We start from the raw sequence: 26014 nt of genomic DNA on the forward strand, positions 1-26014 counted from the left end.
CTCATACTTCTCAATGTTGTCCAAAGCTTGTCATGATCCACACAATCGAAAGCCTTTGTGTAGTCAATAAAGCATAGATAAACATCTTTCTATGCTTTAGACTCTAGGCTTCACAAATCCACTGTGACCCAGAAGTATTGAGAAGCTAGATTTGAGGTTTTAGTATAGACAAGCTGTAGGTAAGCTGTTAACTTGAACATCACAATACAGAATGGATTCTTCTGGTGTTCACTCAATCACAGCAACATGGTACTTACTGCTCTTCTATCCTTGCTTAGAAAAGCTCAAAGAAAATGTAGCACGATTATATAGTCAGGATTTCTTATGTGGTTAAATGAGGATTTAACAACATAAGCAGGTATGCTGCAATAAGAACTTAAAAGGGCAAAACATAATTTTCATAATGTTTCTCTGTCATTTTTAAGTTTACAGAGTTCTCATACAATTACCTATGTGAAAATGATTTCTAAGGTGTACAATAGTTTATATTATCTTTTATGAATATGATAATCAATTAGAAGATTGAAACTTACCTCATGTCTGGTGAAAAGTCCACTTGACAAGCATAGCCTGCTACCATATGTCCTTTAAAAATTTTTTTCTTATTTAATCTAAATCTGTTCTGTGCCCCAAAAATTAATATTTGGTTGTCCATTGATTGGCAGGCTAGCCACTTCCCTGTAAATTCAATAAATAAGACATTTTAGAGACCTATGTAAGAATGTAAAGGCTTAATTTTATTTTAAATACATTTGCTGCCTTTAATATTCTTTTGCTCTCAATTACTTTGTAATTAATAGAAAATAAACTTACCATGACACCTGTCTTATTGGTATGAGATGGTTATATTAAAACATAATTCATCTTACTCAGTCAATATAATTAGCATTTTCTGTATAAAAGCTTTAAAAAATACAAAATTCCAAGTTTAATCTAAAATTTTATGAAAGGAAATTATTTTGTTAGAAGTACAGGCAGTTTCCAGGTTATGACAGAGATACATTCCTAAATGTGTCTTTAAGAATGTGTAGGTCAGTTGGACCAGGTGTACAAGGGTCTTATTTAGCCTTTTAGTGTTAAGATAAGGCTCGAAGCATGTGCAGCAAGTGAAGGTGATTGTGAAGAATATGTTGCTGGCAGGGAGCAGAGCAGTCTGGGTGAAAATCAGTGAGCAAATTTACATAACATCAAAGCAGGCATCAAAGATGGCATCATCCTGCTCAAAGATGGTGGCTGAACTGCTGCTTTGAATGCTCCACAGTGCTGCCAATAATCCAGTCTTCCACACCAGGCAAGTGAAAGGGCTCACTATGACTTTTATAAGTCTCACTCCAAGGCCTCAACCTGTAATTTTTCCTGTTTCAGTAAATGTGACAAAAACCACCCAAATATAAAAATTCTGATTTGTTCCTATTTCACATATCAGTTATGACAGAACCAATTCAAAGACTTCATTACAGGGCAAGTAGTCTGGGGAGCATGGTAGCTTCATAGGATAGTACTGGACTGTGAACCACAAGGTCGACGATTTGAGCCCACCAGTCACTCTGTAGGAGAAAGATAAGGCTTTCTGCTTCCATAAAGATTTACAGCTTCAGACACCCTACACTGTTGTTAAGTGTTGTCAAGTTGGTTCTGACTCATAGTGAGCTTATATAGGATTTCTGAGAAGCAGCTGGTGGGCTCAAACCATTGACCTTGTGGTTCGCAGTCCAGTGTGGCTCCTCCAGTGCCATATGGGGTCACGATAAGTTGGAACTGACTGGATGGCACTTAACAACAGGAGTGGTCTACCAGCCAGACAGTCGGAACCCAGGGACCGCCTGTACAGACAACAGAACTATGGGAAGAAAGAGACCAGCATGTGTTAAGAATGGAAAAAGGAATGCTTAACTCTGGTAAGAAAATCTAGAATTATTCAATATGTTATAATCTATTTAAATGATTAAAAAGTTATGGTAATTTTTTTTAAAAGGCCATGTTGCTTTCACTTACCCAGGACTCACCAAGTCCCTAGAGTCTCAACTGCAGTATGCACTTGTGTATTTTACTAAGGGAATGATCCTACTGAGGCTTAGAGTCTGAGTGGGTGAGTATCCTTGTTCAACATGAGCGCAGTTTAAAAACACACCCCACAAAGTGGAGCTGCACCATGACACAGTATACAATTTAGCAATTACCAAAGTAAGAAAAGGTTAGGTTTTTCTTTCTCCATAAAAATCAAGGGCGTTTGACAACAATCATTAGTATTCCTGTGCCAGATGCCCTGATGGGAGAACTCATCCTTGCCTCCTCTCCCTTACTCTACACTCCAGTAGCTAAGTGAGTTAGCTGAGGCTTCGATGACAGTGCTTACCAAACATCAGACCCTCGCCTCCAGTTCAATACTCTATTTTAAGAGCAGTAAGTATAACAGTAGGAGCTCTGGTAGCGTAGTGGTTACGAATCGGGCTGCGAACCTTAAGGTCAGCGGTTTGAAACTACCAGCCGCTCCGCGGGAGAAAGATGAGGCTTTCTACTCCCGTAAAGATTTACACCCTCGGAAACCCTGTACAGGGTCGCTATGGGTCGGAACCGACTCGACGGCACTTAACAACAACAAAGTATAACAGTATATTGTCAATAATCTATAGCACAAATGACCTTATAATTAAAAGACAATGGATTATTGAGTGGGAACAGTATTAGATTTCTCTTTTAAATTTTTTTACTAAGAAAATTTATATAGTGAAATTATGGGTATTCTCATTACAGGAAATCAGACCTCAATTTCCCTTCTGCAGTATAAGTAAGTTGATGACTATGATTCTGTTGGAAGGAGAATTATAAAAAAAAAAACAGCCTGCTACTTGGCTGATGTAAGCTGTAAATCACTGTTTGTTTTATGTTTTTAAAAACAGGAGTGGGGAGAGTGACTAACATATTAAAACCAGTGATTATTTCTAATATCAAAAAGTACTTCCTTTTAAAAGTATGGCACTGTGACAGTACTTCCTTTTAAAAGTATGGCACTGTGACGGGAATGGCCAAAGTTCTTTTGAATACGGAAATTACACCCTGCTTTAGATACTCATTTGAAAACATATTCTATGTCCTAACTTACCATTTGGAGACAAAGTCACCGCAGGCATTGAGTGCATGCTGGGCTCTGCTATATACTTGAAATCCACAGGAATATCCCTAAAAGTGAAAAAATGACACATCAGAATCAGTAATGGTCAAAAGCACCTTTTAGAAGAACTCTTTCTGAAACAAAGGGATAATAGTCAAATAAAATCAAACTTCCAAAATCATGTTATTTAAAAAACCTTTCATAAAATTTCCTGGAAAAACAAAAAATCACAAAATGATTCTGTACTGCTTACTAGAAATCTTTTACTTCACAAATGTCTTTCTATAAAAAAATACAAGAGTGTTAGTGATCTCCTTTTCTAGGTCTATCTGATTTGAACTTTGGTCTTTATGTTTGTTTGTTTGTTTTCAAAGGTCCATTCCTAATGGTTCTTAACAATGAGCTCATCGAAATAAACATGGGTCATGTTAGGTAGCACTAAGCTGTCTGAGGCAAGCCGACAGGAGTCTTCTTAATTTACCTACCAGTCAACCTTCACTTGCCTTTACCTCGCAAATAGGTGGTTGTCCTGAAGAGAGCCAGAGGCTGGAAGACAAAGCTGTCCAGGATCTGCGAACTCATCTAGCCCATCCAGAAATAATGACCAAGGGCAGGAAGGTGGTGTGCTTGGCACCTGGACATCTCTTTTTCAGTTTGCATGTAAAGTATCCCAATGTGATTGTGCAGGAGAAAAACCATTTTTTCTCAAGTGAATGATACAAAGGATCAAACAAAAATAAAAACCAAAAGTTCATCACCAAAATATAGAATCACCCAAAGCTCTAAATATTTTTCCATCTTACTACTAATACTTAGTTTTAATATTTCCTTTTATACTTACTTCTAAGGATAAAAATTCTTTATAATTCTGAAAAGATTTTTTGTCTCATTGCTTTTAATAAGTGACTAGTGCGCTGTAATCTGATGAACAACACAGAAAATGAAGCAGGAATTTCAATTTCAAACTATAGTTTAAATTCCAATACTTTGATTAATTGGAAAATAATAATAATGATAATACTTTGCCTTTATATAAGGATTTTTCCCCGCCCTCTATCCATCCCTTCTAGAAGAAGGAACAAAATATAGAAAAAATTTCAGGTATAAAACGGGAACAAGGCCTCAGTGAGAACTGACATTCACAATGACCCAAATATATTCTGTCTCAACCTATAAAAAGTTCAACTGGTTTTCCTTCCTCACATTTATTAATGAGAATAATTTTATAACATGGATTAATAATATAGTGTGTTTCTAATTAACTATATTCTAGGTTCATATTAATCAATAGTTTCCTAAAAAACAAATTCTAATAAACTCCTGATCTCAAGGATGCTTGGTACAATCAGCTTTAGAATAAGAAATGAATCTAAACTATCCTGTGGACTTTATTGTTTCAAGCAAAAATGTCTGCTAGGCATAGTTATGTAAGCACAACATTATTTTCTACTTAGGAGACTAATTCTGTATACTAAGCTAGTAACTTATGCCTTGCGAATAATCTTCAGTTTGGAAATGAATTAATCGGCAAACTACCAGAAACCTATGGAATTTTAGGGATAAATACTAAACAATAGTATCAAGAACACAAAACACATATGTATCTGTTTATTCTAGAGACTACAGTGCAGTGATGTGAGGTGGTCCACAGTAGAATCAGGGCAGAATATCATTTCTGAATTAAAGCTCTTCATTCTAAGGTCACCTCAAAAGCACGGAGCTTGAGAAGGATGCTCTATGGTAAGACTACATACACAACAGTCAAGTCTCCATCAACTGCTGGATTTTATAGGGGTATAGTAGTTGTGGGAGTCCTGCTGTGGCGCTGTAGGATAAGCACCGCAAGGTTGGTGTTTCAAACTCAAGAGCAGCTCCACAGATATCCTATACAGGGTTGCTAGGAGTCGGAACTGACTTGACAGCACTTAACAATAACAGTAGTGGTGGGGAGCGTGGGAGAAACCATAATTAAGTTACATTAAGTCTTCAATTTCCCAAGTTGCCCTGATAATGGTTAGACATGTCACAGACCTGCTCAAATCCCTGAAGGGATTCAGGTTAAAGAGGAAGTACCAGTGGTGGTACAAGGTTTCCCGCTTCTTTTGAAAGCAAGACCGCTGGCAGGGGGGACACTCTTCCTAGACTCCACCAGGCTATAATCATGGTTGAACTGTGCTTCCCAACTGACTGTAAAAACAAACTGGGTTCTACCGAAACATTCATCTCAGCCAAAAAGATTACTGTGCATTTCACTGCAACTAAATTACAGAACACATGATCTATGATACTTAATGAAATAAGTGTTAATATTTTTTAGTCTTAGAAAAGTTTTTTTTCCCCCCCTCCCTTTAGGAAAACAAAATCAACATGTTCTGCTTATCTTCTACAAGTAAAACATGTGTTTTCTACCACTATGGGTTATGAAGGTTAGGTCACAGAGGTAATAATACGGAGCAATTTTCAGAATTGGATAAAGAAAATTGGAAAGATCAGCATTTTCGTTGGGTTGGTTCTGAGTCAGGGTCTTATGCTCAATGCCTAGAGTAACCAAGAGAGTTTATACATTTGTGTCCCCTACTTCTTCCAAGCATTTTGTAAAGATGTCTAAGTTACTGAATAAAAAATGCAAGCTAGGCAGTGCAATATAATACAAACCTATCACAACTGCAAGAAAAACAGCACAACTTTACATGTCCTTTGGATAAAACTATGCAAAGAATAAAGAAATACAAATCGAAATTTTAATTTCTGTATTATGGGTACTTGGTAAGTTAAAAAAGAGAAAGCCAGAGATCATAGTAAGAAAAATAGCCAAATGATGGCATAGTATCAGGCTTATCTTTGGCTACAAAATTTTTATGGCTTACTTAATATAAATAAATCAGACTGTCAACTGATGGAAACTCACCATTCCCAAACTCGTAGGCTCTTATCATCAGATGTGCTTACAAATCTCCTATTCTCATCAACAAAAACAATAGTGTTGACAGCTCCCAAATGCCGGTCGTATTCCTGCACAATTTCTCCACTTCGAATGTCCCACTGTGTAAAAAAGAGAAAAAGTAAAGACCAAACCAGAGTAGATTTATGAAAACTAGCAAAGATCATAACTGTAAAGTGGGGAGGAAAAAGATCACCCGTAGCATGTTGAAAAAAGACAAAACAAAAACAGTGATTATTTTCTACTTAAGAGATAACAGAGTAGCAATCACTAAAAGGTAACAAACATTAAAACAAGTTACTACTCCATATTGCATTTCCTGAAGCTCAGAAATTGGAAGAGGTTTTGTGACAAGGCTTACCTGCACAATCTTTTTATCAGACATCCCAGCCACAAACAGATTCTGCTTATCTTCATCAGGATTAAATTTGACACAGTATGGTACTTTTCGGTTTGTAAATCTTGATATACACTGTCCTACAACCAAAGACCCAATTGAAATAGGTAAAAATAAATTCAAGCACTAAAAGAGGATCCTGAAGTTAAGATCTAGAGATCATTAGCATAATGCATTTCAAGAAAGGGAAGCCTGCTTGCTCTTTAGTGAGGTATACATTGTTCTTTTTCACAAATTTTCAAAAATTAAAATGAAAAAAATTTTGAAAGTAAACCTGTACCATCAACTGCCAACTAGATAAATTATAGTATAGCCCACTCATACAATGGACAATTATAAGCCACAAAAAAGAACAAACTACTGATATAAGCCACAGGTAGTATGTTGAGTGAAAGAAGTTAGAAACCAAAGCATACGAATAGTATGATTCCATATATAGGAAGTTCATGAATAGGCCAAATGAATCCATGACAACAGATATCAGGACAGAGGCTATGGGGAATGGCTAGAGGCCAGGAGAGGGCATAAGAAACATGCACACAGCATCAGAAATGTCTCACATATTGATCTTGGTGGTAGTTAAAATTACATAAGAATCTCAGGGGATAAAACCCAGGTAAATAATACTTAAAGCTCAGCAGGTAACTGCAACATACAGTCAGACTAGGGAATCACAACTAATGAGGGTTTTGCCATCAGAGGGACTTTGGTTTAAATCCCGATTGCCATTTATTGGCAATGTGGTCCTGAAAGTTTCCTCTGTAAGCCTCACCTTGCTTATCGATATATCATGTTTGAGGAGCCCTGGGAGCACAGTGGTGAAGCACTCCGCTGCCAACCAGAAGGCCGGTAGTCTAACTCACCAGCCTCTCCATAAGAGAAAGACCCAGCAGTCGGTTTCCGTAAAGAACTGTGGGGCGGTTCTCCTGTCCTGGAGGGCTGCTTTGCATTGGAGGCAGCACCACAGCACTGGGTTTTGTTTTTAAATGTAATGATAGTATTAAACTCACTTGTTGTTAAGTGCTGTTGAGTCAGCTCTGACTCACAGCAACCCTATAGAGGGTTTCTAAGGAGCAGATGATGAGTTTGAACTACCATCCTTGTGGTTCAAACTGACCTTGCAGTCCAGTGCTTTATTCCACAGTGCCACATCAGGATATTTTAAGGACTGAATGAGACACTGCTTGTAAGTACTTAGCACAGTGCTTAATAAACAATAAATGTTCAATATGTAGTAGCTATTATCACTACACTTAAAAACCAGTAAAATGAAAGAATGTTTTCTAATTATATCAGCCACAACAAACAGATGCAATTAGTGTGGCTGTGAACATATAAAGCCAGCTGGTCTATGGGGGATTAGCACTACATTTTAACTAATCCAAGCAATTAAATTTAATTCTGCTCATCAGACATTTATGGAGCCTTTTCTTTTTGTGTAATACATTGTGCCATGTCACATAAGGGAAGAAAAAGATCATTCAGATAGTTTATGGACAATTTCCATTTGCTTGTCTATCAACATGTTTGCTTTACAAATCATATTTTGATGGAAAGAAAGTTTCACAGTCTAAGAGCTACTTATAGAGCTGACCTGCAACTCAACAAACATTTTTTGATGCTAGCTGATGGTATGAGGAATGAACACTAGCAGTTCATTCTATCACAAAAGACCACTCACATGATTTCACTTACAAAGGCTAACTTATACAATAAGTATGCAACAGTATTAGCTGAAGTTCTTACCTGTCTCAGTGTCCCAAAGCTTCAGATACCTATCATAGGCTGCACTGAGGAACTGAGTCCCTGCAGTATTGAAGCAGATGTCTCTAACAGCTTTACTGTGACCTAAGGACAAAAATGACAGAAGTGAAGGTGAGGTAAAGTATCTTCTCTTAAAACATAAAATGACTGAAGGGAAACGGCATTAAACAGTAGCTGTCAAAAAAGCTGAGTCAAAACTCAATGGAACCGCATCTCCCGATTTACTGTACATATTTGAAGATATGGTGGTTTTCATTATTGTTGCTTTTTTCCTTTTAAGATTCTCCTCAGAAGATTCTTTGTTGTTATTGTTATCTGCCCTTGAGTCAGTTCCAACTCACAGTGACCCTATATAGGAGCAGCTGGTGGCTTGAACCACCAACCTTGTAGCAAGCAGCCCAGTGCTTATCCTACAGCACCACACCAGAACCAAGAGAAAAGGTTTTCCAAGAATTTATGGAAATAGGCCAGTTAGTGCTAATAAGGAAGTAACTACTGACATTTTGGTGGGTCACTGATTTGCTCACCAGACTGGAAATGAAAACAAAAAGATCTAAACCGGGAAGTTCAGGAAACTGTAACTCTTGTTCAATAATTTCTGGAACCACAGTTCCAAATCTTACAGACACTGATGCAGAATTTCAGAAACTAAGTCTGTTTGAGAATATTAGCTTCTACTTGTTTTAAGATGGAATTTTGACAATAATACATTAATTCCAAGGTGCTGGTTATGCTTTATTTAGAAATCATCTTGTTAGAACCAGCAACTCTTCTGAAAGCTACAGCGACAAATTAAATATGGCTAAATGGAAGCATTCTACCAAGTTCTTCAATCTGAAATTGATCAAACATGCAATCAAGATGTATGGATCATTACCGGTGATTGGAATGCAAAGGTTCGGAGCAAAGAGGGAAGAATGGGAGTTGGAAAATATGGCCTCGGTGATAGAAATGATGCTGGAGATCGCATGATAGAATTCTGCAAAATAAATGATTTGTTCCTTTCAAATACCTTCTTTAGACAGCATAACAGATGACTACTATACACATGGACCTCACCAGATGGAATACATAGAAATCAAATTGACTACATCTGCAAAAAGAGACAATGGAAAAGCTCCTTATCATCAGTGAAAACAAGACCAGGGGAAGACTGTGGAACAGATCATCAATTACTCACATGCAAATTCAAACTGAAGCTGAAGAAAATGAAGACAAGTCCACGACAACCAAAATATGACCCTGAATATATCCCACCTGAATTTAGAGATCATCTGAAGTACAGATTTGATACATCAAACACTAAAGACCAAAGACCAGAAGAGTTGTGGGATGACATCAAGAATATCATACAGGAAGAAATAAAAAAGTCATTAAGAAGACAAGAAAGAAGGAAAAGGTCAAAACGGATATTAGAAGAGACACTGAAACTTGCTCTCCAGCGTAGAGATGCTAAAGCAAATGGAAGAAATGAGGAGGTACAAGAGCTGAACAGAAAATTTCAAAGGTCAGCTCAAGAAGATAAAGCCAAATATTACAATAAAATGTGCAAAGATCTGGAGTCAGAAAACCAAAAAGGAAGAACATGCTCAGCATTTCTCAAGGTGGGGGAACTGAAGAAAAAATTCCAGCCTTGACTTTCATTATTGAAGGATTCTTTGGGCAAATTATTGAATGATGCAGAAGGATCAAAGGAAGATGGAAGGAATACACAGCATCACCGTACCAAAAGGAAATGGATAATGGTCAACTGTTTCAAGAGGTAGCATATGATCAAGAGCCAATGATACTGAAGGAAGAAGTTCAAGATGCATTGAAGGAAGTGGCAAAGAACAAGGCACCGGGAATTGATGGAATAAAAATTGAAATCTTTCAAGAAAGTGAAGCGGCACAGGAGGCACTCACTCATCGATGCCAAGAAATTTGGAAGACAACATTCTGGCCAACTGATTGGAAGAGATCCATATTTGTGCCTATTCCAAAGAGAGGTGACCCAACGGAATGTGGAAATCATCTGACAATCTCTTTGATATCCCACGTGAGTAAAGTTTTGCTGCAAGCATATGTTGACAGAGAACTTCTAGAGGTTCAAGTTGGATTCAGAAGAGGACGTGGAATGGGGGATATCATTGCTAATGTCTGATGGAACTTGGCTGAAAGCAGAGAATATCAGAAAGATGGTTACCTGTGCTTTATTGACTGTGCAAAGGCTTTTTATTGTGTGGATCATGACAAGCTATGGACAACATTGCTAAGTATACCAGAACACTACATTGTGCTCATGAGGAATCTGTATATGGAGCAAGAGGCAGTTGTTCAAACAGTACATGGGAACACTGAATAGTTTAAAATTAAGAAAGGTGTGTGCCAGGGTTGTATTCTTTCATCATACTTATTCAACCTATATGCTGAGCAAATAATCCAAGAAGTTAGATTATATGAAGAAAAACGTGGCATCAGGATTGGAGGAAGACTCATTAACAACCTGTGATATGCAGATGATACACCCTTGCTTGCTGAAAGTGAAGAAGACTTAAAATATTTACTGATGAAAATCAAAGAGCACAGCCTTTGGTATGGATTGCATCTCAATGTCAAGAAAACAAAAATCCTCACCACTGGACCAATAAACAGCATTCTGATCAGCGGAGAAAAGACTGAAGTTGTCAAGGACTTCATTCTTCTTGAATCAACCATCAACACTCATGGAAGCAGCAGTCAAGAAATCAAACGATGTATTGCATTAGGCAAGTCTGCTGCACAAGACCTTTTAAAAGTGTTGAAGAGCAAAGACATCAGCTTGAGGACTAAGGTGCGTCTGACCCAAGGCATGGTATTTTCAATAACCTCATATGCATGTGAAAGCTGGACAGTGAATAAGGAAGACCATAGAATTGATGCTTTTGAGTTATGGTGTTGGAGGAGAATATTGAAAGTGCCAGGGGTTGCCAAAAGAACCAACAAATCTGTTTTGGAAGATGTGCAACCAGAGTGCTCCTTGGAGGCCAGGATGGCCAAACTTTGTCTCTCATACTTCGGACATATTGTCAGGAGTGACTAGTCGCTGGAGAAGGATATCATGTTTGGTAAGGTGGAGGGTCAAAGAAAAAAGAAGAAGACCCCCAGCAAGATGGATTGGCAATGTTGCAGCATCAATTGGCTCAAGCGTGGTAACAATTGTGCAGTTGGCCCAGGATCAGGCAGAGTTATGGTCTGTTGTGCATAGGGTTGCTATGAGTCAGTACCAACTCAATGGCGCCTAAAAACAACAAATGGAAGCAGAGCCTTTCTTATTTTGAACACCCCACCATGACCGAGACTGCCATGTACAGTTGTATAAAAAATTCATGTAACAAAGTGTCAACCATATGCAGGCGACCTGAGCCACCATCAATAAACTGTAGTCAGACACCATATACCATAGCAGTTAGGCGTCCTTTACGTCAGCAAGAATCTCAGTCCCAGCTGCTTCCTAGGACACCACTGAAAAACAGTCTCCCAGTGCAGGGGAGACACAATGGGAGCACACCCACTGTATCTGAAGAGACGTTCTATTTATTCCCTTGAACTCATCTGACACCCTTCCCACAAGACTCCTTGTAGGTTGCTGCTAGCATAGCAGTATTCTGGGTAGTATTCCTTTATGCAGTAAGGTCCTAAAATCATACCAAAGCTAAAAACAGAGCCACTAAGGTTCATATAGTTTCGGTGTGATTCAGTTACATTTGGGAACAATAACTAGCCTTTAAAGGATTCTGACAAAGACAACAGACAAATCTCTAGCAAAAAGGCCGACTTGTCACAAGACTGCCCTCTTCTCTCCCTAAAGTGCATCCTTTTCTAGGTTTTAGCTGCTAATTTCCAACCTCTCTTCCAATCTTGACTTCTGGATATCTAACTGCTTGCTGGAGTTTGCCATCTCAGTGACCCGAAGGCAGCTCAAATTCCCTGAGCACAAACCCTCCTCATTCTGCTATGTTCTTTGTCTTGGTGACTAGACCATCATTCATCTAGCCAAGGAAGCATCAGTCTAGATTGCTGCCTGGCTCCTACCATTTATATCCAGGTTCTAAATTCCTTTGATTTTAAATTCTTCATCATTGTCTTCCTCTCCAGCTCTACTGTTTTGGTTCAGAGTGTGACCACTTCTAATCCAGTCCCATGAAGTAACCTGGTAATTCATTTCCCTGCTTCCAGGACTGTGTTACCAGTGTGGCCATTGTGATTTTCATTACCTACAACCTGATCATGTTGTTTTCCTGCTGTTACTGGCTACCTGCTGTCCTCAATAAAGAATCTCAATTCTTCATAATGGCACACGAGGTTCCCCAAGTACCTGTCTCCACGTTTATCTCTCACCAAACCCCAAACTCTGGCAATTCTAGAATCAACTCGTATTTGGTTCTCCCAAAGCAGCATGTTTCCTTCTACCACTTTTTTTTTTTATCCCTTTGCTTTTATTTTTGCTGCCCAGGCTTCTAGTTCCCCCTCTGTGACTACCTATGGGACCCTACTTCTCCTTCAAGACTCAGCTCAATTCTATGAAGATTTTCCTTCACGTCAGTATTGTAAAATTAGCATCAGTAATGCTATCTTAGTTAGAAAGAGTTTTCCCAAACACATTTATAGTCAGAGAGAAAAGAAAGATTACCAATAAATGTTCGCAGACAGCGTCGGTCTTCATAAACCTCCCAGAGCTAGCAGGAAAAATAGCATGTGAAATAATAAAATGAATACAAGTCTTTGGTAAAATGATAACTTTCAGTTAATAACAATAGTCATATGCTGATTGTGCACACGCATAGGGGATTTAACCAAAGGCATTATACGTCATTAAACATATTGCTTAGTGTTTTCAGTTTAAGTATTTATTTAGACTAGACACAAATATACATACACCAGGTATTAACACTCAAGTTTAAAATCTGACACTGAGATAAGCATCAAAATAAAACGAACTTAACTATAGGTGGAGGTAATACAGGTGATTTAAAAGAATTGTTCCTTTTCTGTATTTTATATATATTCTATGATGAAAAATGAGTCCTAGTGTGGTGCTCTGGGCTAATGCGTCAGACTGAAAAGTCATTTGAATCACAAGATCGGTGGTTCAAGCTCACCACCTGCTCCTTGGAAACCCTATACAGGGTCGCTATGGGTTGGAATCAACTTGATGGCACTTTACAACAACAAGTGCTACTTTTAAGGAGCCCTGGTAGCATAGGGGATTATGAGCTGGGCTGCTAACAGCAAGGTCAGCCCAGTAGCTCCATGGGAGAAAGAGGAGGCTTTATGCTCCCATAAAGGTTTACAGCCTTGGAAACCCTATATAGGGTTGCTATGAGTCAGAACCGACTGCATGCCACACCATCACCACCACGAGCTACTTTTAAAAGAATTATCAAAACTGCCAGGTATAACATTTTGATACTGAACGTTGTATTTTTCTCCCTAAAGTAACGAGTATCATAGTGTATGTACATGACGGTCTAGTCTGAAACACAGCCAGTTCATAAAGCTCCTTACATCTAGAGAAGAGTAATAAAACAACTTCCAAACTACTGTTAGTCTTGCCTGCCTCAAGTAAAACCTCCTGCGATGTTGCTTCTGCTCCATTACACAAAACATCCTAGCGTCAACAGAACTCTCTCAGTTCCCATAGTGTATTAGGCAAGGCATGGCCCTCTGTCGATAGACTCACTTATTGGGTCTCTAAGATTTTAGGCTCCAGCAACCAAAGAAGTGCTGGAGTTTTCAGTATCCACCCTGTTCTACTCTCTCCCCTATTCCTGTTATCTATTTAAAATCCTATTCATCCACAGAGTATTACCTCCCACTGAAGGCCCAGGTTAGGTAAACTGTGGGTTCTATAATAATTTATATCATAATGAAATGATCATCCCAAGGGCAGGAACAGTGTCCTAATAATTTTTTATATCCAGCCCCTTGCACATAATTGGTTCCTAATAAATATTCATAGACGTGAATTAAATTGGATTCTATTTTTTTATTAGTCAAAAAAGCTATATCCCTTTATGAATTTGACAAAGGATATTTGTACCTAGGTATTTACTTTTGCTGCAGACACCTATGAATGTGGTGGTGCATTGTTGTTGTTGTTGTTAAGTGCCGTGGAGTCGGTTCCGACTCATAGTGACCCTGCACAGGGTTTCCGAGGCTATAAATCTTTACGGGAGCAGAATGCCTCATCTTTCTCCCGCGGAACCGCTGGTAGTTTCGAACTGCTGACCTTGCAGTTCACAGCCCAATTCGTAACCACTACGCTACCAGAGCTCCTTGAATTTTTTTATTAGTCAAAAAAGCCGTATCCCTTTATGAATTTGACAAAGGATATTTGTACCTAGGTATTTACTTTTGCTGCAGACACCTACGAATGTGGTGGTACATACAAGGGACAAAATGAAGAAAATATCTTAGATATTACCAAACATCTTAAGCCAATTGCTGAGCCTGGGGTTGAAGACCATAGTCTTAAGGGACACCATAGTTAATTGGCATAACATAGTCCACAAAGACAATGTTTTACATCCTACTTTGGTGAATGGTGATTGGGATCGTAAAAGTTCACAAGAAGCCATCTAAAGTGTGAATACTGGTCTCTCCATGTACAGAAAAATGCTTGGATCTGAAGATGCTGGGATCAACTAGTCCAAAGGACCAACGGAGCAGGTGCACATCAGTCACTGCAACTCTGAGACCAGAAGAACTAGATGGTGCCTGACTACCACTGCCAAGTGCTCTGAACAGGATCACATTAGAAGGTCCCGGACAGAGTGGGATAAAATGTGGAACAAAACCCAAAATTGTATATATATAAAAAAGACTAAGCTTACTTGTCAGAAGGAGGCTGGAGAAACCCGAGACTACAGTCCTGAGCCATCCTTCAGGTCTTTTAACAGACCTCAACCTTGCAGTCCAATTTTCAGCTGCACCGTAGATTGGTATATAGGGGGGACAACAACACTAGTAAGTTATGTTCACGATGGAATGATCAACCACTGAAGACCAAAATGGCAACATTTACCTAAAGACAAAGTTCAGAAGGGTTGGGAAGGAATGTGAAATGAAGTAAAAACCACCCACAAGGAAGAAGCAGGATAACTGTTATTACATGAAGGGGATTGCAATTACTGAGATGAAACAAAGTGTATGATTTGTTGAATGTAAAACTGATCATCTCTGTAAAACTTCACTCAATTCATAATAAAAAAGTTCCAGACAAAAGACTATAGTCTTAATTAAGATAGTCTGTATAAGTGAAAGTTAAAGAAATCAGGGTCTTTATTCCAAACTATTGGCTTGTCATTTTAAAGTACTAGAGACAAATGCCTATGTGGTTGCTCTCATCAAAAGAAGCTGCCTTTATATATACTTAGTATTCATGAATTATTATTTATAGAAGATAAAATTTTAATGACTGACCTTTTCAAATCCCAAGTACACTAGAGGTTGATATTTATTGCATCATCATAGCAATCCAGAGATAGTACACATTAAAAATAAGAACTATTCTTTTCAAGATTCTAAAAAGGCATTTCCCCAAATTCAAGACCTGTACTGGCAGTTGAGTCTTTTCCATCACATTTCTGTCTACAGATGATCAGAAGCTAAATGTGAGCTTCCCAAATGGGAGAGAGAGCTGGGACTATTCTGCTATTTGGTGTCTACTACTATCTAGGGAAAAAAGCATGAATTAGATGACTAGAGTTGACATCTAATTAAACTCCGGTGTTGCTTTATTTATGTCTCATTAAATATGGTTTAAATTGCTAAAATGCTGAGGTTAATATCTAGAAATGCTAAGTTTAATATCTTTAAAAAATTTCATGTTGAAGAGAATTGGAAAGTATCAGGCAGATATAAGGAAAAGTACTAAACATAACAAGAAAAGGCAAAATTGCCTGGGCTAATGTATAAGGTGTGCTGGTGTGGTGCTGTAGAATAAGCACTGGATTGCTAACTTCAAGGTTAGTGGTTCAAACACATCAGCTGTTCCTTGGAAACCCTATACAGGGTGGCTATGAGTTGGAAACGACTCAATGGCACTTACAACAACAACAGCAGTGTTTTATATAAACAACTGCAGAGAGAACTGTGATTATAAATGATGGTGTTTAGGAGAAGAAACTCAACTAATTAAACTTGAAACAATTAACTGAAATAATGCATGCAAATTGAGAAAAATAGTAAAATACAAATAAGTAAAAATGATTCATAATTATACTATACAAACATAACCATTGATTGAATGGCTGCAAAGAATTCTATTGTATTATAAGCTATGTTGTTGCTGTTGTTGTTGTTAGGTGCTGTGGAACAGGTTCCAACGACTCTTAGTGCTCTGTATAGGGTTTCCATGGCAGTATATCTTTCTGGAAGCAGAAAGCCTCATCTTCCACCCACTAAGCTTCTGGTGGATTTGAAGTGTCAACCTTGTGGTCTGCAGTCCACTGCTTACCTTACAGAGCCACCATGCTCCCATTACATGGATACAGTTAAAATTTATTAAATAAACTCCTATCATTTAAAGAGTCAGAGTGTTGGGGTTTTTATTTTTTTCATTATTGTGATTACAAATGTTGTTGCTGTTAAATGCCATCAAGTGAGTTCCGACTCATAGTGATCCTGTATTAAGGTTTCCGAGGAGTAGTGGTGAGTTTGAACTGCCAACCTTGTGGTTCAAACTGACCTTTAGGTCTAGTGCTTAGCCTACAGCACCATACAAAGACTCCATTACAAACAGTGTTGTTGTTGTTAAGTGCTGTCGAGTCGACTCCAACTCATAGTAACCCTGTGTAGGGTTGCAAGGAGCTGATGGTTGGTTTGAATTGATGATTTTGTGGTTCGCAGTGCAGTGCTGATCCTACAGCACCACACCAAGAGTCCAATTACAAGCAATATTGGGATGGTACTCCTTATAGTCATATGTTTGCACACATACATAGTGAAGCTATTCTGAGTAGTTTGAAAAATTTGTACGCAGACCATGATTCTTTTTTCATTTTCCACTTCAACCAACCCACCCACCCACAGAAAACAGAATTTATTTTAAGTGGCCTAAATTTTTATCTACCAGTTTTATTAAAATATAACTCTTTTGGAAATGATAGATCAGTACCCTAATGTAATACATAAGCAGAAAAGACAAACTTAAAAATTCTCAGAAGTTCTAGCCTACTGGATAATCCCATGCCACATTTTTAAAATCTTATATTTTATAAGATTTATAATTTTGTGTTTAATTTTTCTATGGAAATTTTGTGAAATACTTAAACTTCATAATGTGCATTTGTTCTCATGCAATAAGATGAAGAGAACCACTAATCTTTAGCAATAACATATCAAAATAATTTTAAAGAAAATCGAATAATTAATGTAAATATCAGTTATTAAAACAAAAATTCAGACCAATATCAATGAGACACATTTTGTAGTATTACTAAAATAGACATGTAAACAGGAATTAGATATTAATTTAAAAAGATATATGAATAAAAATGGAGAACACATTCTCTCTTCAGCATATTGCAAACAGAGTAAAGCCCCAAATTTAGTTGGGCTAATAGCTGGAATGGGTAGTGGAAAAACGTCTAAGTTGTTTTAACTTTCAAAGTAAGATAAATGAAGGTGAAGGGTAATGAAAACAAAAGTGACTAAGAAATATCATGACTGGGGATTCTGTTCTGTTTTTTTGTTTTTTTTGCAATGTCTGTGATTTACACATTTTCTAAAACAATGGAGCTCTTTTTTCCTAAATGAAACCTTACCTGTAAACTTTTTCTATAAAAATAGAGCTTCTCTGGTTAAATACCTTCTCTCTCTCAGCAGGTCTGAATTGCCTCTTCAGAACTGCAGGATGCACTCAACAACTGGAAAGCCATTGCCTGTATTCTATCATACAGTGTCAGTAACTAATTAAACTGCCCCATTTTAATTGCAAGATGAAAGACAGACAAGAAGTACAAGACCAGAAGTCAAGAGACTGGCTTCTAGGTCAGGCTCTGCCACTTATGAACCCTATGTCTTTGAACAGGAAATAAATTTGACAAGGCAAAAAACAAATACAAAACATACCAAAGTTTAGTCAGTTTACCAGAGTGTAGCCAATCGACCACAGAACCATATTTGTTTGAATTTATGCACATGTTTGGAAGCAGCTCATAAACTGCTGCAGTCATAGGTTTAAGTGGAAATAATCAACTTTAATTATCTACCAAACCTAAATTTATTTGTAGTCAAACAGATTAAACCAAAGCACTAGCTCTGCGGTGCTTCTCTTCTATTAATGAAAACTCACCTTAATTTTACAATCCATGGAACAAGACAGCAATAGATGGCCAGAAAGAGGAAACAATCTGACTGCACTGACGCCCTATGAAAAGGTATTACAGTTATCAATAAGAAATGTTCCATTTAATAGCTAAAATTAAACACAAGAAAAAGATTGCACATTTTTAAGCAATCCACGTTACTATTTTTCTTAATTCCAAAAATCATGCCCTAGGATAAGCATCATTAGTATTCCAAGAGCAGCCCTTCTTGACACTAAGCTTTTGAAGATTTCTTTTTAACCTTTAATATTGACCTCCCCACTCAAGGGAATCCTAAATCAATCATGTTGCTAAGGCCCTTACTCCTCTTCACTCCTTTATAGCCTCTCCAACAGATTTGATCTCTCTTTGCAAAGAACTGAAAACTGCCAGGTGGAACAGTACAAAAGACAATGAATTTCAACACCAGAAGTTTTTAACTATCTTGTTTCTGCATTAGTTTAAATATTGCCATAGTCTATAAACCAGGGCGTATATGGCACAGTTACTAAGGCTAAAGCAAGGAGGTTTGGTTCTATTATCAGCTCATTTCTCACTGACTTGACGCCCAAAAGGAAGGAAATTGTGGCAGGGACTTGTGAGAAACGGTCTGGCTGCAATAAAAGAACATGGCCCTGACCCATGAAAGCCTCCGCTCTTGCCAACCCAAATGGCCTTGAAGACTGACTAGTCACACTGCCTGATACTGTGGGTACCAGTGAGCCAAACTCTGGTTTATCTTCAATTTGATTTCCCTGTTCTGACATCTTCACCAGAAATATTGATTGTTCCATATTCATACCTGAAACTTTATGGTTTCACTACTATTATTACATTACAACAAAGAAAAACAACTAATTTGTCTACCTTTGTGTGTCCTGACCACACGTGAATTTGCTTCTTTGGAAGGTAACACTTCTCAGGTGGCACAGTTGACCGGAGATTAACACCAACATCTTGAGGTATGTGAAGATAGGACCTGCCCTGATAGTCATACATTTCTTTAACTGAAAGACAACAGACAAAATAAATCAACAGACAAATACACGAAATCCATATGCTTAAAATACTAAGAAAAATTTTATTCCTAGGGATTTCATTCCATTATAAGGTTTTGGATAATATTCTGATGATGTTAAGACCAAAAGTCAGCCACAGTTTAGCTGCCAGAAATCATTTCTCTCTTTACAATAAGTGTATTGGAATTCTTAAATACTCAGGCAATATTAGAACCTTTAAATCAGTTGCATTTCTTTTACTCAGCTTTGTATTTTAGAGATCTATAAGAAAGATGTGACTGAAGTATAATTACAGACAAAGAAGACTCAAACCTGGGCCTTGTGTATTGCTCACAAAGAATCAGAAACAAAACAGGATATGGGAGAAATTAAAATAGACTCCCAAAAACTCAATTATTCCTTTTTCCTGCTTTCCTCTTACACTCTGCCACATTCCTTTTTCATTAGTCTTCTCCTACTTTCACATATATTCTATAATAAAAGTAACTTGTGAGAATTAAGTGACCAAGTTTATAGATAGCATTAAGCAGTATGTCTGGCACAAAGTACTCAATAAATGATGATTGTTAATGTTATAGTTTCAGGTACCACAGTACTAAACAGACTCTTTAAATATAAAATTGGGCTCAAGAATCCAAATATAGCCTCATTAAACTTAAATATTTGATATGTGATACAACATTAGAATAATCAATACTATCAGTACTAAATTATTCTTTTTCTGGGGGGGAAGTAATAACAATAAATGATTCTTTACTGTATAAGATGATCATTATATATTTACTAAATATAATTATTTAAAAATAAGACATTCTAGAATATTTATAATTTATTTTGATAAATATGTACTTCTTTACACAAATGAAAGCAATTATGAAAGTATTAATCACCAATCTATTCACATGAGAAAAAAGTAGTCTTTTAAAGTATAATTTAGTAAGTTATTTAACTTTATATATTAAATATATAAAGAATATTTGGCTTGGGTTTCAAATAAGTTTAAAATGACTGTTATGGGCAGCACATTTGGCTCAAAAGGGTCAACTTCCTTAGGAAAACCAGTCTGAGCGCCCAGTCTTGATTTCTTCTTTACCATTCTTTTCTTCTATACCTAAAATAATTTTCTGTAATTTATTTGGGATGCAAATTATCCACATAATTATTCTTAATATAATGATTTCATAGCAGCTAAGAGTAAAGGCAATTGGTATTATGTGGAGAAAAAGAGTATCTTAAAATGTACCATAAAAATAACTAAGTACTAAAAATATTCTACCATGTAAGATTGTCTTTTCCTCCCCAGGCTTTTCATCTTCCTGTTTGCCTTTCTTCTGCCTCTTGGCTGTGATTTCATCCAATTCTTTTTGTTCTTCCTAAGGAAATTGAGTGAACTTTAAAAAGAAATGTTCTAAAACCCCACTGTATACAAAGTTAATTAAAAATTACCAATAGTGGAATCTTTTTTTTCGGTGAAGCAGTAGCTATTAGGATAACATTCTCAACTTTTCCATAAGCAGAGGCCAAAAGATTGCCGCTTTCATAGATTACAAAATAGCATTTATCATATAATAAGTATGAGACAATACTTTTAGAATGATTTTATACAAAACCCATCTCCTTTCAAGAATACTGAGAAAAATATTACCATATTATGCTAACTATGGGAGTGCAGTGGCTCCACATGATAAGCACTGGACTGCAAACAAGGTTAGTGGTTCAATCCTACCAGTCACTCTGTGGGAGAAAGATGAGGCTTTCAGCTCCTGCAACGATTTAAAGTCTCAGAAGCCCTATACAGAGTCACTATAAGTTGGAACCAAGTGGTACTTAACAACAAATGCTAATTATGCAAGTGAAAAAAACAAATCAATTAGAAAAGCTAGTACTAGAAAGGAAACAATTTTAATACAATTTGATTCTTCAGTAAACACCTTTTACATATAGTTATAATGATACCAGCAATGACTATATATTTGTTGGAGTCCTTGTGTGGCACTGTGGGTTAACACACTAGATAGCAAAATCGGTTTGAACTGCAAGGTAGGCAGTTCAAGCTCACCAGCTGCTCCTAGGAAACACTATACAGGGTCGCTATGGGTCAGAACTGACTCAACGACACTTAACAACAACAATATACTTGTTACTCAACTTTTTTTGGGAAGAATTGGGGAGGGAATGTAGGGTGGTAATAAATATTGATAACAACAAAGAAGTCAACAGAGTCTAAATAGACAAAGAGCAGTACAGGTAATGTATATGTTGCTGTTAAGTCGGTTCCGACCCATAATGATCCTGTATAAGGTTTCCAAGGAGCGGCTAGTGATTCTAAACTACCAACTTTGTGGTTCAAACCTACCTTGTGGTCTAGAGCTTACCCTACTGTTCCACACCAGGACTCCATAATATATATACATATTGTTAAATGCCGTCAAGTTGGTTCCAACCCGTAGCGACCCTGTATAGGGTTTCCAAGGAGCAGCTGGTGAGCTTGAACCAGCAACATCGTGGTTCAAACCGACTTTGCCGTTCAGTGCCACACCAGGATTCCAAATATACATAGATACAAAAGCCAGATATATGGACATAATGATATCTCAGCTAGAATGTAAGCTTCACATGGGTAGGCTTTTCTTGATCTTGTCCAATGCTGTTTCCCTAAGGCCTAGAAGTGCCTGGCTAGTGGGATTAGGAGGTAAGAATGGATACAGGAGGAGTCTACTTTATAATGCAGTAGGCTGTTCTTTGAAACTTCCCTGGACTATTTGTAGAAAAACAACATGGAAATATTACTTTGTCAAAAATTAAAAATAAACTAGCAAATAACATTACAAAGAAAAACACTCAAAAATAAAATTACTATACTTTCTTAATCAACCAAGGCAGAAAATTCTGATCTGCCATTTGGCTCCCTAAGGAAATCTCAATCACGTAAATAAAGATATCCTTCACAGAGACCCTGTAGAATACCTGAAACAACAATGAGAAACATTAAAGCTTACTTCTGAAGGTTTGGCTACATCTTTTTCATCCACATATTTTGCCCAGGGTCCCAGAAAACCATCAATATTAGATGCATCATTTTCTTTGAACTTTTTCCTCTTCTCTGTTTTCTTCTGACCAGTTTCAAATACAGTTAAACCTACATTAAAATAAAATAAAGTACAAATGTGGATATTTTCTAAAGAAATACCAGTATATAGGAATTTATTTTATATGGCTAAAGAAAGGTGATTATTAAAGTGAACCAAGATTTATTTAAAAACACAAAATAAGATCTCTGTCAATCTGCCAGTTACAGCAACTAATGCTACATTAACAGGGATTCTACCTTTTGGGCAAAGAATTCTATTACTGCAATAGTTAGTAAGTTCTAATATATTTAATGGTTGTTGTTGTTAAGTGTCGTCGTGTTAGTTCCAACTCATAGCGACCCTGTACAGGGTTTCCAAGGCTGTAAATATTTATGGGAGCAGAAAGCCTCATCTTTCTCCCGCGGAGCAGCTGGTAGTTTTGAACTGCTGACCTTACGGTTCACAGCCTGATTCGTAACCACTACGCTACCAGTTGCTGTTGTTGTTGTTGTTATGTGCCGTGAAGTCAGTTCCGACTCATAGCGACCCTGTACAGGGTTTCCAAGGCTATAAATCTTTATGGGAGCAGAAAGCCTTATCTTACTCCCGCGGAGCAGCTGGTAGTTTTGAACTGCTGACCTTAAGGTTCACAGCCCGATTCGTAACCACTACGCTACCAGTTGTTGTTGTTGTTGTTATGTGCTATGGAGTCGGTGCCGACTCATAGCGACCCTGTACAGGGTTTCCAAGGTTGTAAATCTTTATGGGAGCAGAAAGCCTTATCTTTCTCCCGCGGAACAGCTGGTAGTTTCGAACTGCTGACCTTGCGGTTCGCAGCCCGATTCGTAACCATTACACTACCAGAGCTCCTTATATTTAATGGTAGCCTAAGCTTAATAAAGGAGTCCTGGTGTGGTGCTGTGGGTTAATGCATCAGACTGCAAAGCCATTTGAACTGCAAGGTTGGCGGTTCAAGCTCACCAGCTGCTCCTTGGAAACCCTATACAGGGTCGTTATGGGTTGGAATCGACTCGACGGCGCTTAACAACAAGAAGACAGGGTAGAACTGCTCCTTAGGCTTCTGTAGCCTTTAAATCTTCATGGGAACAGACAGTCTCATCTTTCTACTGTGGAGTAGCTAGTGGCTTTGAATCATAGACTTTGCAGTTAGCAGCTCAACACTTAATACACCACACCACCAGGGCTCTTCCATAACATTCAATACTGCCAAATAGCAATGAAGTTAACTTTAAAGCAAGACTAGATTATAATTTATCATTTTAAAACTGAATTTTGTTAAATTACATTAAGTACTTAATAATTTATCGTTACTTCCCTTTACTACAACAATATGAATTAAATAAGGTTACATAGTAAGAATCTGTGGAGTAAGCACTGGACTGCTTGAACTGCAAGGTCTGCAGTTCAAACTTAGCAGCTGTTCCTGGGATACCCTGTATGGGATCACTATGAGTCGGAACCAACTTGATGGCCCTTCACAACAACAACGATATGAAGCTGGTAATTTTTCAAAATGATCTCAATCTAGATTTCATCTCTAAGTATCATAAATCTTAAGAGTAAATAGAAAAGAGAAAAAAAGTGATGTTTCTGGTTAAGACTGTCTTGATCCGTAGAAAGTGGCATCTGTACAGATGATTAAATGGTAAAGAAAGGGGTATGGAAATCATGGTCACAAGCTAATGGTGAACTGGAAAATTTAGCTACATATATGAGCAGCTTCAGAAAGTTTGGGGAAATTTCCCAGTATCTTTGACTTCTATTTTTCCAAGAACATTTTGTGGCCTTCTTGTAGATCTGGGTTGAAGTGTAACCTAAATAAAAAAATAAGCCTATGTATGTGGCGTTGTTAAGATAAGCACTTGACCATAAGGTTCGTTTGAACCATGAGGTCAGCGGTTCAAACTCACCAGCTGCTCTTTGGAAACCCTATACAGGGGTCGTAACAAGTCAGACTGACTTGACAGCACTTAACAACAACAACATTAATTCCAAGGAGTCCTGGTGGCTCAGTGGATTATGCATTGGCAGTTCAATCCCACTAGTCACGCTGCAGGACAAAGATAAAGCTATACGCTCCCATAAAAATTTACAGTCTCAGAAACCCTGTCTAGGTTAGCTAAACCCTGTATAGGAATCGACTTGATGGCAGTGGGATGGGATATTAATCCAAATCAATTCCCTTTAGACAGTGTTACAGCAAAAGTTGTATTAACATCCCAGTTAAACAATACTCTGAACCATAGTAATGCAGTGGTTAAAGCACTTGGCTATTAACCCAACAGTTGATGGTTCGAACCCAACAGTTGCTCTGCAGGAGAGATGTGGCAGTTCTACTCTATCCTATAGGGTTGCTTTGAGTTGCAATCGAGTGGATGGCAATTTGAACCATAGCCTTTTTCAAACACAGAAGGCAAATTGATCATGTAGGATCAGCAGTTACCAAGCAGAGGGTACCTTATACTATCAGGACATTCATCTTTTAATGACCATTCTTACAAATCATATCCCAATGGCCTGATCAGCTTGGTGATAAATGCTTTGTCTTAATAGGTACAAAATTAATCTCACAGAAACAAGTATTTTAAAACAAAATATATTCACAGTTTTCAAAACTGCTCAACCTTCAAAGCAATCCTTTAAAGACAATCTCCAGACATGACAATGAAATTCTTGTTAAAACTGTAATTTGACATTAGTATTGAGATGTAAACTGTCAAAATTAGCTGAGCTATGAACTCAAAATAACCCAGAGAGATAGGTGCCACCATCCTTCGTACAAGGTTGCACAGCTAATAACTAGCAAAAGCAAAGTCTGAACAATAAGCGCACTAAACTGTGTCACCTTTAAACTAGTTTATTGTCTTAAGTCTAAAATATAATCAAGAGTTAAACAGAATTAGATGAGTTTTTTTCTACTCGGTCTAATAAAGGCATTATGCAAGATAGCAATTACAAATACATGTGAAGGTTAGCAAAAAAAAAGTACTACTGTAAAATCATAGAAACCTTTTAAATCAAAAACATCAAAATGTGAAGCTATTGTTTCTCAGCATATCATCCATCTAGGTCTACAAACTTGAGAAGGTGGTGCTTCCATCTTTCTAACTTTTATCTGAAGAATTGGGTGCTATTCAATTTAATGCATGTCAAAATAGCAGTTTGGGCATTCTTGAGGTGTTGCAGACCATGTAAGACTAATCAGAGGTTCGAGGCCCGCTAGGGCCGAGTGTAACAAATGAGGCCACTGGCAGTTAATGGCAAATTGCTTTCATATTAATATTCAGGTATATATATTAAATTAATACACTGGAGCCTTTGACAATCCACAGATAAATGTGGTATTTTCCTAAAGCCG

At 37.5% G+C, this 26014-nt stretch overlaps 1 protein-coding gene across 1 annotated transcript in view; it reads right to left on the reverse strand.

Moving 5' to 3' along the window:
• The window catches only part of CDC40 (cell division cycle 40), a 59418-nt gene that overhangs the window by 1930 nt on the left and 31474 nt on the right, over nucleotides 1-26014 (reverse strand). Inside the window, exons 5-14 of the mRNA XM_006839934.1 lie at nucleotides 22564-22703; nucleotides 20841-20937; nucleotides 19413-19552; nucleotides 18533-18607; nucleotides 12866-12911; nucleotides 8197-8298; nucleotides 6415-6530; nucleotides 6021-6154; nucleotides 3104-3180; nucleotides 534-678 (exon numbers count right to left, since the gene is read on the reverse strand). Coding sequence (XP_006839997.1) covers nucleotides 534-678; nucleotides 3104-3180; nucleotides 6021-6154; nucleotides 6415-6530; nucleotides 8197-8298; nucleotides 12866-12911; nucleotides 18533-18607; nucleotides 19413-19552; nucleotides 20841-20937; nucleotides 22564-22703 — 1072 coding nt within the window. The remainder of the gene's footprint in view (nucleotides 1-533; nucleotides 679-3103; nucleotides 3181-6020; nucleotides 6155-6414; nucleotides 6531-8196; nucleotides 8299-12865; nucleotides 12912-18532; nucleotides 18608-19412; nucleotides 19553-20840; nucleotides 20938-22563; nucleotides 22704-26014) is intronic.

Source organism: Chrysochloris asiatica, unplaced genomic scaffold, assembly GCF_000296735.1.
Source record: "Chrysochloris asiatica unplaced genomic scaffold, ChrAsi1.0 scaffold00027, whole genome shotgun sequence".
NCBI lineage: Eukaryota > Metazoa > Chordata > Mammalia > Afrosoricida > Chrysochloridae > Chrysochloris > Chrysochloris asiatica.